Below are 15075 nucleotides of genomic sequence, written 5' to 3'. Positions count from 1 at the left end.
GTCACTCGCTCTGCTGTACCCCTCAACCTCCCCACCCTGTCAAGGAACATATGAGAAAGCAATCAATTAACACATAAGGTGCCACAAGGAAGAACTGATGCTTCTCATCTCTCTCCTTTCCTGTCTGTCTGTCCCTATCTGTCCCTCTCTCTCTCTGTCTCTGTCACATATACACACAAAATACCCTTTTTTAATGAAGCTGAGGTTTCATAAGAAATCTAGGAATCTGCTTTTAGAGTAAAATCCAAATTCTTTACTCTGCAATCAAAGCTCTTCACAGTCTAACTACAGATTTCCTTACATAGTTCCACAACTCCTGGCACTCCACATCTGTTCATTGATGGTGCAGTCACACTGGGCTCCTTGCCGCCCCATAGATATGACATGTCTTCTTATGCCTCTGGGCCTCCGAACACCTTGCTTTCTTTCCCTAGGTCAGGGGTCCCCAAACTACGGCCCGCGGGCCACATGCGGCCCCCTGAGGCCGTTTATCCAGCCCCCACCACACTTCCGGAAGGGGCACCTCTTTCATTGGTGGTCAGTGAGAGGAGCATAGTTCCCATTGAAATACTGGTCAGTTTGTTGATTTAAATTTACTTGTTCTTTATTTTAAATATTGTATTTGTTCCCGTTTTGTTTTTTTACTTTAAAATATGTGCATTGTCCATAGGGATTTGTTCATAGTTTTTTTATAGTCCGGCCCTCCAGTGGTCTGAGGGACAGTGAACTGGCCCCCTGTGTATAAAGTTTGGGGACCCCTGCCCTAGGTTCTCTTCCCTTCCTTGTCTGCCTGTTTCTGCTCATCCTCCACAGTTCTTTGAGTTTGCTTTCCTGACTCCAGGAGGCTTGAGGCACTCCCTCTTCCACTTGAACATGGCACTAGTCACATGTCCTGCAGTTATTTATCTCTTATTTTTGTCATAGAGACAGAGAGAGAGAGAGAGAGGGACAGATAGACAGGAGAGAGATGAGAGGCATCAGTTCTTCATTGTGGCTCCTTAATTGTTCATTGATTACTTTCTCATATGTCCTTTGACGGGGGGCAAAGGGGGGCGGCTACAGCAGAGCAAGTGACCCCTTGCTCAATCCTGGGCTTCAAGCCAGCAACATTTGGGCTCAAGCCAGTGACCCATGGGGTCATGTCTTTGATCCCATGCTCAAGCCAGCAACCCTGCGCTCAATCTGGTGAGCCCGCGTTCAAACCAGATGAGCCCATGCTCACTTGAGGTTTTGAACCTGGGTCCTCTGTATCCCAGTCCAACACTTTATCTACTATGCCACCGCCTGGTCAGGCTGTTTATCTCTTTATCTTATTTCTCCCTGGAGGTGAGGCCTGTGTCTCACAGCCTGGCCCAGAGTAGCCACTCAGTGAACATTTGTTGAATGAATGAACAAATGTATCCATGTCACCTTTAGTCTGTCCTAGTTGGCTGAAAGCTGCATAAAGGAAGATGGGATTCTGATTTTCTTTTATCTTGCATGTACCCTTGCTGCCTTATGCACTACTTTTTTTTTTCTTTCCATTTTTCTGAAGCTGGAAACAGGGAGAGACAGTCAGACAGACTCCCGCATGCGCCTGACCGGGATCCACCCGGCACGCCCACCAGGGGCGACGCTCTGCCCACCAGGGGGCGATGCTCTGCCCATCCTGGGCGTCGCCATGTTGCGACCCTCCTGGGTGTCGCCATGTTGCGACCAGAGCCACTCTAGCGCCTGGGGCAGAGGCCACAGAGCCATCCCCAGCGCCCGGGCCATCTTTGCTCCAATGGAGCCTTGGCTGCGGGAGGGGAAGAGAGAGACAGAGAGGAAGGCGCGGCGGAGGGGTGGAGAAGCAAATGGGCGCTTCTCCTATGTGCCCTGGCCGGGAATCGAACCCGGGTCCTCCACACGCTAGGCCGACGCTCTACCGCTGAGCCAACCGGCCAGGGCCTATGCACTACTTTTTATGCAGTAGATACCCATGTGCTCGTTACCTGCTCTCCTATGTTCTCTGCGTGGCTTTCTCCTGCTTATTTCCTCCCCAGAGCTCTCGGCAGTGTCTGAGGTCCTGCAGCATGGGCTGCCCCAGCTTAGCAGCAGGAACCCTGAAAGTCTTGCCCTCCTGTCCGACTGCCAGTATGTGGAGGGAGCTGCTCGCCAGAGGCAGTACTGCATCCTGCTCCTCTTCTACCTGGCCTACATCCACGAGGACAGGTCAGTACTCAGAGCTGGTGGCTGGTGAGTTCTGGGTCCCATGTCTGCAGCCCAATTAAATTTAATAAATATTTACAGAGGAATCTTCTCCAAGCCTGGTGCTGGGCACTGAGGATACAGAGATAGCGAGGAATGGGTTGTATTACTGAGGGGTTAATATCTTGGTGGAGGAAGGTTAAGATAGATGGATAGTCACAGTGCTGAAAGAGAGACCTAGAATGCTAATGAGAATTTCTTGTAATCCTTGAGGGTGTTTGTGTACAGCAAAAATTTTCAGTGATTTACTTTGGTTTTAAGAATTACCATACAATTTATTAAAATTTCAAAATCAAAGGACTATTCTTCCTTAAGCTTTTAAAAAATTATTTATTGAGGTAAAATTCACATAACATAAAATTAACTGTTTTGCCTGACCAGGCGGTGGCACAGTGGATAGAGCATTGGACTGGGATGCAGAGGACCCAGGTTCGAAACCCCGAGGTCGCCAGCTTAAGTGTGGGCTCATCTGGTTTGAACAAAAAAAGAAAAAAGCCCAGCAACTTGAACCCAAGGTTGCTGGCTCCAGCAAGGGGTTACTTGGTCTGCTGAAGGCCCGCAGTCAAGGCACATATGAGAAAGCAATCAATGAACAACTAAGGTGTCGCAATGCGCAACAAAAAACTAATGATTCATGCTTCTTATCTCTCTTCGTTCCTGTCTGTCTGTCCCTGTCTATCCCTCTCTCTCTCTGAAAAAAAAAAAATTAACTGTTTTAAAGTCAACAATTTAGTGGCGTTTAATAAATTCACCTTGTTGTACAATCACCACCTCTATCAAGGTCCTAAACATTTCCTTCACTTCAAAGTAAAACTTAGTACCCATTAAGCAGACAATTCCCATTCATTCTTCTGCTCATCTCCTGGCAACCAACAGTCTACATTCTGTCTCTATGATAGATTTTTCTATTCTGAACATTTCTTATAGATGGAATCATATAATATGTGACGTTTTGTGCCTAGCTTTTTTATTTAGCATAATTGTTGTGAAATTTATGTAGTAACATAATATTTGTAGAATGTATCATTACTTCATTCATTTTTACAGCTGAATAATGTACCATTGTATATATGTAAGTTGTTTACTCATTCATGTAATGATGGGCATTCGGGCTGCTGTGAAGAGTTATGCTGTGAAGATGATTGTATACTATATTTGTTTTCCAATCCTTTACTGTATATATCAGGTATAGAATTGAGGAGTCACAGCCTGACCAGGCGGTGGCGCAGTGGATAGAGCGTCGGACTGGGATGCAGAGGACCCAGGTTTGAGACCCCGAGGTCACCAGCTTGAGCGCGGGCTCATCTGGTTTGAGCAAAAGCTCACCAGCTTGGACCCAAGGTCGCTGGCTCGAGCAAAGGGTTACTCGGTCTGCTGAAGGCCCACGGTCAAGGCACATATGAGAAAGCAATCAATGAACAACTAAGGTGTCGCAATGCGCAACGAAAAACTAATGATTGATGCTTCTTATCTCTCCGTTCCTGTCTGTCTGTCTCTGTCTATCCCTCTCTCTGACTCTCTGTCTCTGTAAAAAAAAAAAAAATCAATACACTAAACATTAAAAAAAATTTTTTTAAAGAATTGAGGAGTCACATGCTAACACTATGTTTAACTTTTTTTTTTTTTTTTTTGTATTTTTCTGAAGTTGGAAACGCGGAGGCAGTCAGACAGACTCCCGCATGCACCCGACTGGGATCCACCCGGCACACCCACCAGGGGGCGATGCTCTGCCCATCTGAGGTGTCGCTCTGTTGCAACCAGAGCCACTCTAGCACCTGAGGCAGAGGCCACAGAGCCATCCTCAGCGCCCAGGCCAACTTTGCTCCAGTGGAGCCTTGACTGTGGGAGGGGAAGAGAGAGACAGAGAGGAAGGAGAGGGGGAGGGGTGGATAAGCAGATGGGCGCTTCTCCTGTGTGCCCTGGCCGGGAATCAAACCCGGGACTCCTGCACGTCAGGCCGACGCTCTACCACTGAGCCAACTGGCCAGGGCTATGTTTAACTTTTTGAGGAATTTCCAAACTTTTTTCATAGGGTTGCAGCATTTTACAATTCCACCATCAATATTCGAGTGTTCTAGTTTCTCCATATCCTTGCCAACACTTGTTATTTTATATCTTTTCTTTTTTATTTATTGATTTTAGAGAGAGGAGAGATAGAAAGGGGGTTGGGGAGCAGGAAGCATAAACTCGTTGCTTCTCTTATATGTCTTGACCAGGCAAGCCTGGGGCCTCCAACTGGTGACCTCAGCATTCCAGGTCTACATTCCATCCATTGTGCCACCACAGATCAGGATTTTTTTATTTTTTATTTTTTTTACAGAGACAGAGAGTGAGTCAGAGAGAGGGATAGACAGGGACAGACAGACAGGAACGGAGAGAGATGAGAAGCATCAATCATTAGTTTTTCATTGTGCGTTGCAACACCTTAGTTGTTCATTGATTGCTTTCTCATATGTGCCTTGACTGTGGGCCTTCAGCAGACCAAGTAACCCCTTGCTGGAGCCAGCGACCTTGGGTTCAAGCTGGTGGGCTTTTGCTCAAACCAGATGAGCCCATGCTCAAGCTGGTGACCTCGGGGTCTCGAACCTTGGTCCTCTGCATCCCAGTCCGACGCTCTATCCACTGCGCTACCGTCTGGTCAGGCCAGGATATCTTTTTTTATTATAGCAATCCTAGTGGGTGTAAAGTGGTTTTTGCATTGTTTTGATTTGCATTTTCCCAACACCTAATAATGTTGATCATCTTTTCATGTGCTTATTGACTGTTGTTTATCTTCTTGGAGAAATTCAGATCTTTTGCCCATTTTTTAAATTCAGTTGTCTTTTATTGTTGAGTTGTAAGAGTTTTTTTTATATGTTCTATATACAAGTTGTTATCAGAGGTGTGATTTGCAGATTTTTTCCTCCCATTTTGTTAGATGTCTTTTTACTTTACTGATGGTATTCTTTGCAACACAAATTTTTATTTTTTTGTATTTGTCCGAAGTTAGAAGCAGGGAGGCAGACAGACTCCTGCGTGTACCGACCGGGATCCATCCAGCATGCCCGCCAGGGGGCGATGCTCTGCACATCTGGGGTGTTGCTTCGTTGTGGCTGGAGCCATTCTAGCCTGAGGTGGAGGCCATGGAGCCGTCCTCAGCGCCAGGGCCAACATTTGCTCCAGTGTAGCCTTGGCTGCGGGAGGGGAAGAGTGAGAGAGAGAGAGAGGAAGGAGAGGGGGAAGGGTGGAGAAGCAGATAGGCGCTTCTCCTGTGTGCCCTGACCGGGAATCGAACCCAGGACTTCCACATGCCAGGCTGATGCTCTACTGTTGAGCCAACTGGCCAGGGCCAAAACACAACAATTTTTTGTTTTGATGATATTAAATTTTAATTTTGATTAAATTTGTCTATTCTTTTGTTACTTGTGTTTTTGGTGTTGATTCTGAGAAACCATTTTCTAACCCAATGTCATGAAAATGTAGTCCTATATATTTTTCTACAGTTCTATTCTTTTATAATTTTAGCTCTTACAAATAGGTTTATCATCCTGTGAGGCAGGAGTTCAACTTAGTTTTTTGCATATGTATGATCAGGTGTTTCAGAACCACTTGTTAAAAAGACTATTTTTTTCCCCATTGAATTGTTTTGATGGGCTCTGACAGGTTGGCTCAGTGGTAGAGCGTCGGCCTGGCGTGCAGGAGTCCTGGGTTCGATTCCTGACCAGGGCACACAGGAGAAGCACCCATCTGCTTCTCCACCCCTCCCCCTCTCCTTCCTCTCTGTCTCTCTCTTCCCCTCCCGCAGTCAAGGCTCCATTGGAGCAAAGTTGGCCCGGGCACTGAGGATGGCTCTATGGCCTCTGCCTCAGGCGCTAGAATGGCTCTGGTTGCAACAGAGCAACGCCCCAGATGGGCAGAGCATCGCCCCCTGGTGGGTGTGCCGGGTGGATCCCAGTCGAGCACATGCGGGAGTCTGACTGCCTCCCCCGTTTCCAACTTCAGAAAAATACAAAAAAGAATTGTTTTGACACCCTCATTGAAAAATCACTTGAGCCCTGGCTGGGTTGCTCAGTAGATAAAAGTGTCATCTCAGCACACCAATATCATGGGTTCAATCCTTGGTCAGGGCATGTATGGGAAGCAATCAGTGGGTATACAACTAAAGGGAACAACCAAGTGGGACGAGTTGATGCTTCTCTCTCTAAATCTCTCCCTCTCTTCTCACCTCATCTCTTTCTTTCTTTCTTTCAAATCAATGGAAAAATTTAAAAAAAATTACTTTACCCAAATGATTTTTTTTTTTTTTACAGAGCCAGAGATAGAGTCAGAAAGAGGGACTGATAAGGACAGACAAACAGGAAGGGAGAGAAATGAGAAGCATCAATTTTTCGTTACATCACCTTAGTTGTTCATTGATTGCCATCTCGTATGTGCCTTGACCGGGGGGCTACAGCAGACCGAGTAACCCCTTACTCAAGCCAGCAACCTTGGGTCCAAGCTGGTGAGCTTTGCTCAAATCAGATGAGCCCGCGCTCAAGCTGGTGACCTTGGGGTCTTGAGCCTAGGCCTTCTGCATCCCAGTCCTATCCTTTATCCACTGTGCTACCGCCTGGTCAAGCCCAAATAATTCTTTAAAGCATTCTTTTTTTTTTATTTTACAATATATATTTTTTTATTTTACAATATTTTAAAAAGTATTTTAAGGATTTTATTTATTGATTTGAGAGCACGTGCATGCACGCGAGAGAGACGGAGAGAGAGAAGGGGCGGCAGGGAGTATCAACTCTGAGTAGTTGCTTCTTTTTTTTTAATTTTTTTTTTTTTTCTGAAGCTGGAAACCGGGAGAGACAGTCAGACAGACTCCCGCACGCACCCGACCGGGATCCACCCGGCACACCCACCAGGGGGCGACGCTCTGCCTACTAGGGGGCAATGCTCTGCCCCTCCGGGGCATCACTCTGTTGTGACCAGAGCCATCTCCAGCGCCCGGGCCATCTTTGCTCCAATGGAGCCTCGGCTGTGGGAAGGGAAGAGAGAGACAGAGAGGAAGGAGAGGGGGAGGGGTGGAGAGGCAGATGGGTGCTTCTCCTGTGTGCCCTGGCCGGGAATCGAACCAGGGACTTCTGCACTCCAGGCTGACGCTCTACCACCGAGCCAACCGGCCAGGGCCAGTAGTTGCTTCTTATATGTGCCTTGACCAGGCAAGCCCAGTGTTTTGAACAGGAGACCTCAGCATTGCAGGTTGATGCTTTATCCACTGTGCCACCATAGGTCAGGTATAAAAGATTTTTTTCTTATTTTTTAAAATCATGTGTATTGTAAAACTTTAAGTAAAATGATTGGGTTTAAAATTGAAATACTGGCCTGACCAGGCGGTGGCACAGTGGATAGATCATCGGACTGCGATGTGGAAGACCCAGGTTTGAGACCCTGAGGTCTCCAGCTTGAGCACGGGCTCATCTGGTTTGAGCAAAGCTCACCAGCTTGGACCCAAGGTCGCTGGCTCAAACAAGGGGTTACTCAGTTTGCTGAAGGCCCACGGTCAAGGCACATATGAGAAAGCAATCAATGAACAACTAAGGTGTCACAACAAAAAACTAATGATTGATGCTTCTCATCTCTCTCCGTTCCTGTCTGTCTGTCCCTGTCTATCCCTCTCTCTGACTCTCTCTCTGTCTCTCTAAAAAAAAAAAAATATATATATATATATATATACACACACACACACACACACACACACACATGCACACACACATGTATATATATATGTATAAACCATGATTAAAAAAAAAATTGAAATACTAGCCCTGACTGGCTGGCTCAGTGGTAGAGCATTGGCCCAGCGTGTGGCAGTCCCAGTTCAATTCCTGTCCAGGGCACACAGAAGAAGCGTCCATCTGCTTCTCCACCCTTCTCCCTCTCCTTTTCTCTCTATCTTCTCTTCTCTTCCCGCATCCATGGCTCCATTGGAGCAAAATTGACCTGGCTCTGAGGATGGCTCGATGGCCTCTGCCTCAGGTGCTAGAATGGCTCTGGTTACAATGGAGCAACACCCCAGATGGGCAGAGCATTGCCCCCTGGTGGGCATGCCAGGTGGATCTCAGTTGGGCGTATGTGGGAGTCTGTCTCTGCCTCCCCGCTTTTCACTTCAGAAAAATACAAAAAAGAAAGTTTAAAATACTTCTACATACACCTGCTAGAGGCAACTACTGTTAGAAACTTTCCATGAACTAGTCTGTGCATTAATAAACACATAAATAACATGTATGCTCTTTTTTTTATTTTAATGAGGAGGGGAGGCAGAGACAGACTCCCGCATGTGCCTCAACTGGTATCACCTGGCAAGCCCACAAGGGAGCAGTGCTTTGCCCATCTGGGATGTTGCTCCATTGCAACTGAAGCCATTTTTTAGTACCTGAGGCGGAGGCCATGGAGCCATCCTCAGCATCCAGGGCCAACTCACTAATCGAGCCATGGCTGTGGGAGGAGAGGGGAAGAGATAGAGACAAGGACAGAGAGAGAAGCAAGAGCGGGAGGGGTGGAGAAGCAGATGAGCATCTCTCTGTGTGCCCTGACTAGGAATCAAACCTGGGACTTCTGTACACCGGGCTGACACTCTACCACTAGGCAAACTAGCCAGGGCCACATATATGCTCTTTTTTTAAAAAAATACAAGGTGGCATGACATAGTGGCGCAGTGGATAAAGTGTCGACCTGGAACCCTGGGGTTGCTAGCTCAAGGTCCTGGGCTTGCCTGGTCAAGGCTCATACAGGAAGCAACTACTATGAGTTGATGCTTCCTGCTTCTCCCTCCTCTTCCTCTCTCTCTCTCTAAAAATCAATAAATAGCCTGATCAGACAGTGACGCAGTAGATAGAGCATTGGATTAGGATGCGGAAGACCCAGGTTCGAGACCCCCAAGGTCACCAGCTTGAGCTCGGGCTCATCTGGTTTGAGCAAAGCTCACCAGCTTGAGCCCAAGGTCACTGGCTCGAGCAAGGGGTTACTCGGTCTGCTGAAGGCCCGTGGTCAAGGCACATATGAGAAAGCAATTAATGAACAACTAAGGTGTTGCAACACGCAAGGAAAAACTAATGATTGATGCTTCTCATCTCTCCGTACCTGTCTGTCTGTCTGTCCCTGTCTATCCCTCTCTCTGTCACTGTAAAAAAAAATAAATACAAATTTAAAAATAAATAAATAAATAAATCGCAGGGTGGGCATCCCTGGCTGGATAGCTTGGTTGTTATAGCATTGTTCTAATATGCCAAGGTGGCAGTAGAAGAGGGAATGTTCAAACTGGCAAGCTTGGGATCATGTGGACAATCCCCCACTTAAGCCAGTGACCCCATCTGACAAGCCCACGCTCAGAGCCAACAACCTCGGGGCTTTGAACAGGCAACCTCAAAGTTCTGGGCTGATGCTTTATCTACTGTGCCACAACTGGTTAGGCATATTACCAATTAAAAAGAAATTTGTTTTTGTTTTTGGGCACTTAATCTGATAGGTGAGACAGGCTCATGGTAAAAAATTTAAGATCTAGCCTGACCAGGCAGTTGCACAGTGGATAGTGTTGGCTAGGGATGCTGAGGACCCAGGTTCGAAATCCGAGGTAGCTGGCTTGATCGCAGGATCAACTGGCTTGAGTGCGGGCTCACCAGCTTGAGCGTGGGGTTGCTGGCTTAAGCATGGGATCATAGACATGATCCCGTGGTCTCTGGCTTGAGCCGAAAGGTTGCTGGCTTTAGCAAGGAGTCACCGGCTCTGCTATAGCTCCCCAGTCAAGGCACATATGAGAAAGCAATCAATGAACAGCTAGGTGCTACAACGAAGAATTTATGCGTCTCATCTCTCTCCCTTTCTGTTTGTCTCACACACACACAAAAAAAATTTAAGATATAAAAAAAATGTAGTAAAAAGTTAGTTTCCTTCTTACCCCCATCTCCCTTGCATATGCAAGCATAGAAATCTCCCGACCCCAGACATTAGCTGATTGAACATACATGTTTAATGATAAATACAAGAAGAGAGGGGTGTTTTGACCTGTGATGGTGCAGTGTCAACCTGGAATGCTGAGGTTGCCAGTTCGAAACCCTGGCTTGCTTGCCTGGTCAAGGCACATAGGAGAAGCAACTACTATGAGTTGATGCTTCCCGTTTCTCCCTGCCCTCCCTTCCTGTTTCCTTTCTCTAAAAATCAATAAATAAAATATTTTAAAAAAAGAGAGAGAGAGGAGTGCACTGGCTGCCAGAGCAGGGCCTCCTGAACCCCAGAAGTAGTATTTAACAATGCTGGTCCAGCTAACTGATGATACACTTCAAGGTGTGAATGAGGAGTCTCTGATCCCTAACAGAGCCTTGCACAAAGCATAAAACCATGTGTTGTACAGCCTGCCTAGACGGTGGCACATTGGATAGAGCATCAGACTGTGCACAGGACCCAGGTTCGAAGCCCCGAGGTCGTCAGCTTGAGCATGGGCTCGCTGGCTTGAGCCCTAGGTTGCTGGCTTGAGCAAGGGGTCACTGGCTCTACTGTAGCCCCCTGGTCAAGGCACATATGAGAAAGCAATCAATGAATAACTAAGGTGCCGCAGTGCAGAATTTATGCTTTTCATCTCTCTCCTTCCTGTCTTTCTGTCCCTATCTGTTCCTCTGTCTCTCTCGCTAAAAACCCAGAAAACAAAAAAAACATCTGTTGTAGATGTGATAATGTTTTGTTAGTGTATATGACACACTGTGCAAGGTGTCTTTAGGGTGTGTACATGCTATAGCAGAATGACACTGGCTAAGGGATGATGTGGCAAGGCAGGAGAGCTATCTTTGCCTTTCTCACTCACTCTCTTTGGTGGACAGGTTTGTCTCAGAGGCCGACTTATTTGTGGCTGTGCGAAGCTTCCTCCTTTCTCTGCAGGACCAGGGTGAGCGCCCTCCCCTTGTGGTCTTCAGAGCATCCATCTATCTGCTTGCAACCTGCCAGGACAAAGAGGATGCACTAGATGAGGTATGGGCTGAAATGCCTGGGACTCTTCTTTCTCCTGCATCTGTGTGTACATTACAATTCCTTGGGAGACCATGGTGTTATATGTATGGAGAAAGGGCTCTGGGCAGGGGGAGAAGGAGAGAGAGAGTTGGGGGTTGGGAGGTATAGAGGGTAGCATACTGATACATGTGCGATTTAGCTAATTCTCTTAACAATCCTGGAATTCAGAGATTATTATTTCCTTTTTCACAAGCAAGAAAATCAAGACTTGGGTTAAAGTTATTTTCTCTAGGCTACACAGTTAATCGATGGGGAAGCCAGGATTCCAACTCAGACTTGAGCAACTCCCAAGACTCTTTTTTTTTTTTTTTTTTTTTTTTTGGTGGCAGATACAGAGAGAGTCAGAGAGAGGGACAGACAGATAGGAAGGGAGAGAGATGAGAAACATCAATTCTTCGTTGTGGCTCCTTAGTTGTTCATTGATTAATTTCTCATATGTGCCTTGACCGGGGGGCTACAGCAGACCGAGTGACCCCTTGCTCGAGCCAGCAACCTTGGGCTCAAGCTGGTGAGCCTTGCTCAAACCAGATGAGCCTGCGCTCAGGCTGGCAACCTCGGGGTCTCGAACCTGGGTCCTCCACATCCTAGTCCATCGCTCTATCCACTGCACCCCCGCCTGGTCAGGCCCCAAGGCTCTTTTTTTTTCTAAAGATTTTGTTTATTCATTTTAGAGAGGGGAGAGAAAGAGAGAGAGAGAGAGAGAGAGAGAGAGAGAGAGAGAGAGAGAGAAGGTGGGGGGAGGAGCAGGAAGCATCAACTCCCATATGTACCTTGACCAAGCAAGCCTGGGGTTTTGAACTGGTGACCTCAGCATTCCAGGTTGATGCTTTATCCACTGCACCACCACAGGTCAGGCCTAAGACTCTTTTCTTAGTGCCAACTTTGGTGTGTGCAGAAAGAGAGAAGTGTGAAATATTTCCTTCTGGTAACAGTTTATCAAACAAACTAGGTTGGTGGGACCCAAATCATTGTAAATCAGGCTGATCTCAAATCACTTTTTATACTAGTTGTGTCTAGACAAGTTTTTTCTCTCCAGCTTCTTTATAAATACTCTTGGGGATCAAGGCTTATGTCTGATTCATCACTGAATCTCTCCCCTTTTTCACTGAAGATTGCTTCTATGCCTTAGATGTAGACCCTTCAACCTCAACCCAAGGATACTCTTTCTTCACTGACTATTAATTTTGCCTCTTTTGGTTATTGTTGGGGCAAATGTGATAAAAGCAAACCTGAAGGTATAGTGAAAGTGCAATGGGTTTTCAAGTAAGACAAGTATAGGTGGCCCTGGCCAGTGGCTCAGTGGATAGAGCGTTGTGACCCAGTATATGGACCTCCTGGATTCGATTCCCTGTCAGGGCACCCAGGAGAAGTGACCATGTGCTTCTCTTCCCCTTCTTTCTCTGTACTCTTCCCTCTTCCACTTCCACAGACAGTGGCTCAAATGCTTTGAGTGTGGCCCCAGGCTCTGAGGATAGCTTGGTTGGTCTGAGCACGACAGCCTCAGGCACTAAGAATAGCTCAGTACTTGAGCGTTAGCCCCATATGGGGTTACCAGGTGCATCCCGGTTGGGGCGCATGTGGGAGTCTGTCTCACTATCTCCCCTCCTCTCACTAAAATAAATAAATAAATAAATAAATAAATAAAAAGATGGACATAGGTATACAATGTCCCATTGTTTCTCTTTTTATCATATTAGTAGCTATTGGTGATCAATGCCTTGATTCATGAATTCATTAGGGATTGTAAAATAATATCCTAATTCTGTTATTCTCTTTGTTTATTACAGGAATACTTGTATAAAAATAAACTTTTTTTAAGCAAAAGAGACAAAGAGAGGGACAGACAGACAGGAGAGAGATAAGCATCAATTCTTTGTTGCCACACCTTAGTTGTTAATTGATTACTTTCTCATATGTGCTTTGACCTGGGGGCTCCAGCCAAGCCAGTGACTTTGGGCTACAAACCAACAACCCTGTGCTCAAGCTGGTGAGCCCACACTCAAGCCGGATGAGCCCATGAGCTGGGTGGGCCCATGCTCAAGCTGGATGAGCCCATGCTCAAGCTGATGACCTCAGGATTTTGAACCTGGGTTTTCTGTGTCCTAGGCTGACACTATCCACTTCGCCACCACTTGGTCAGGCAAAAGGTAACTTTCAATATTAACTACTTGATTACTGTGAATGGTAGATTATATAGGAAGAAGACGTTAAATGCTTGATTCTTTTTCTTTTTTTTTTTTTTTGTCTTTTTTTGTTTGTTTGTTTTTTCTTTTCTTTCTAGTTGATTCTTTTTCTTTAATTACCAGTTTTGCCTGGCCCAGGTAACTCAGAGCATCATCCTGATGCACCAAGGTTGCAGGTATGATCCCTGGTCACAGCATATGCAAGAATCAACCAGTAAATGCATAAATAAATGAACAACAAATTGATGTTTGTTTCCCTCTCTCATCTGCTCTCTCTAGAATCAACAAAAAGACTTCTTTTTAATTACCAGTTTTTTAAAAAAATGAACTGGTTGCCTAGCATTCTTCAAAGGTAACAAAGGAAGTTTTTTTAGTGCTGTTATGAACTCAGGGATTTAAAAATATTTGATGTGTTTTTTGCCTGATGTGGCAGTGGTGCAGTGGATTGAGTGCTGGCCTGGGATGCTGAGAAACCAGATTCAAAACCTTGATGTCACTGGTTTGAGCGTTGGGTCGCCAGCTTGAGCCTGGGATCATAGACATGACCCCATGGTCACTGGCTTGAGCCCGAAGGTCACTGGCTTGAGCAAGGGGTCACTGTAACAATTTCACCCCCCCCATCAAGGCACATATGGAAAAGCAATCAGTGAATAACTAAGGTGCCGCAACAAGTTGTTGCTTCTCATCTTTCTTCCTTCTTTGTCTCACTTTCTCTCTCTCTCTTTCTCTCTCGCTAAAAAAAAAAAAAAATTGATGTGTTTCAATTCACAGTAGTTATACTTTTAAGGCTCAAATTGTTCTCTCTTTGGCCAGTGGGAGCCTATTTATAGTAATTCCTAAGTTCTTTTGATACAATCCTATTGATCTTTAAAAGAATTTGAGCTTTCTAGTATGATGAGACACTCCTGAGTGTATGTGAGGACCCTCACTGGTTGTGTTTCCCCAGAGAGGAAAACTCTTGTGTTTTTTGTGCTATTTAGTAGTATCTCTGCTCTCTCCCACTAGATGTCAGTAGCATTCCCCAGGTCAAGACCATCAAAAATGTCTAAATATTTCTCAATGTCCCTGGGTAGCAAAATTATCCCCAGTTGAGAAATGGGGTAAGCACAGTAGAGTTGTCTTCTCTAAAGAGGGCACTGGGATGAGCCAGTGAAGATATTCTAGAGTACTGAGATGCTAGTACATTTTTCCCAGTCATGTCTTGGCTATGTTTATTAGGTTCTCTTGGGTCTTCTGCAAAGTATATTTTAGCCCCTTTCTTTCCTTGCCTCCAGGCTGTGGTCAGTGCCATCAGCAAATTTTTAGAGGACATCCCAGACCTGTGCCTCATCTACACTCACCACTCCCTCCTACTCAGGTTCTTCCTGTTGTATCCAGAGCTGATGAGTAGGTTTGGACATCGTGTCTTGGAACTTTGGTTCTCCTGGGAAAACAGCAGCTATGAAGAACTGGATGATGTCCCCTCTGCTGGACAGCCTGCTCTTCCTGCCAGCTTAGCAGCTCTGTTCCACATACTCAGAAGCAGCCCCAGCATCCTGCTTATTTTGCTAGTAGGTAACCACTTGTTCCTTTCTGTGTTCAGAGATGGTGGTCCCTCTTTCTCTGGGAGCTGTTTTACTGAGGTCAGGAGGCACTAGCAACAACT

At 46.0% G+C, this 15075-nt stretch overlaps 1 protein-coding gene across 1 annotated transcript in view; it reads left to right on the top strand.

Annotated features, from left to right (window-relative positions):
* Nucleotides 1–15075, top strand: part of MEI1 (meiotic double-stranded break formation protein 1) — a 92054-nt gene that overhangs the window by 39355 nt on the left and 37624 nt on the right. Inside the window, exons 18-20 of the mRNA XM_066253074.1 lie at nucleotides 2025–2193; nucleotides 11061–11208; nucleotides 14705–14980. Of these exons, the coding sequence (XP_066109171.1) occupies nucleotides 2025–2193; nucleotides 11061–11208; nucleotides 14705–14980 (593 nt within the window). The remainder of the gene's footprint in view (nucleotides 1–2024; nucleotides 2194–11060; nucleotides 11209–14704; nucleotides 14981–15075) is intronic.

Source organism: Saccopteryx bilineata, chromosome 1 (genome assembly GCF_036850765.1).
Source record: "Saccopteryx bilineata isolate mSacBil1 chromosome 1, mSacBil1_pri_phased_curated, whole genome shotgun sequence".
In the NCBI taxonomy this organism is placed as follows: Eukaryota; Metazoa; Chordata; class Mammalia; order Chiroptera; family Emballonuridae; genus Saccopteryx; species Saccopteryx bilineata.
Note: the sequence above shows the minus strand (reverse complement) of the source record. Positions and strands in the feature narration are given on the sequence as shown.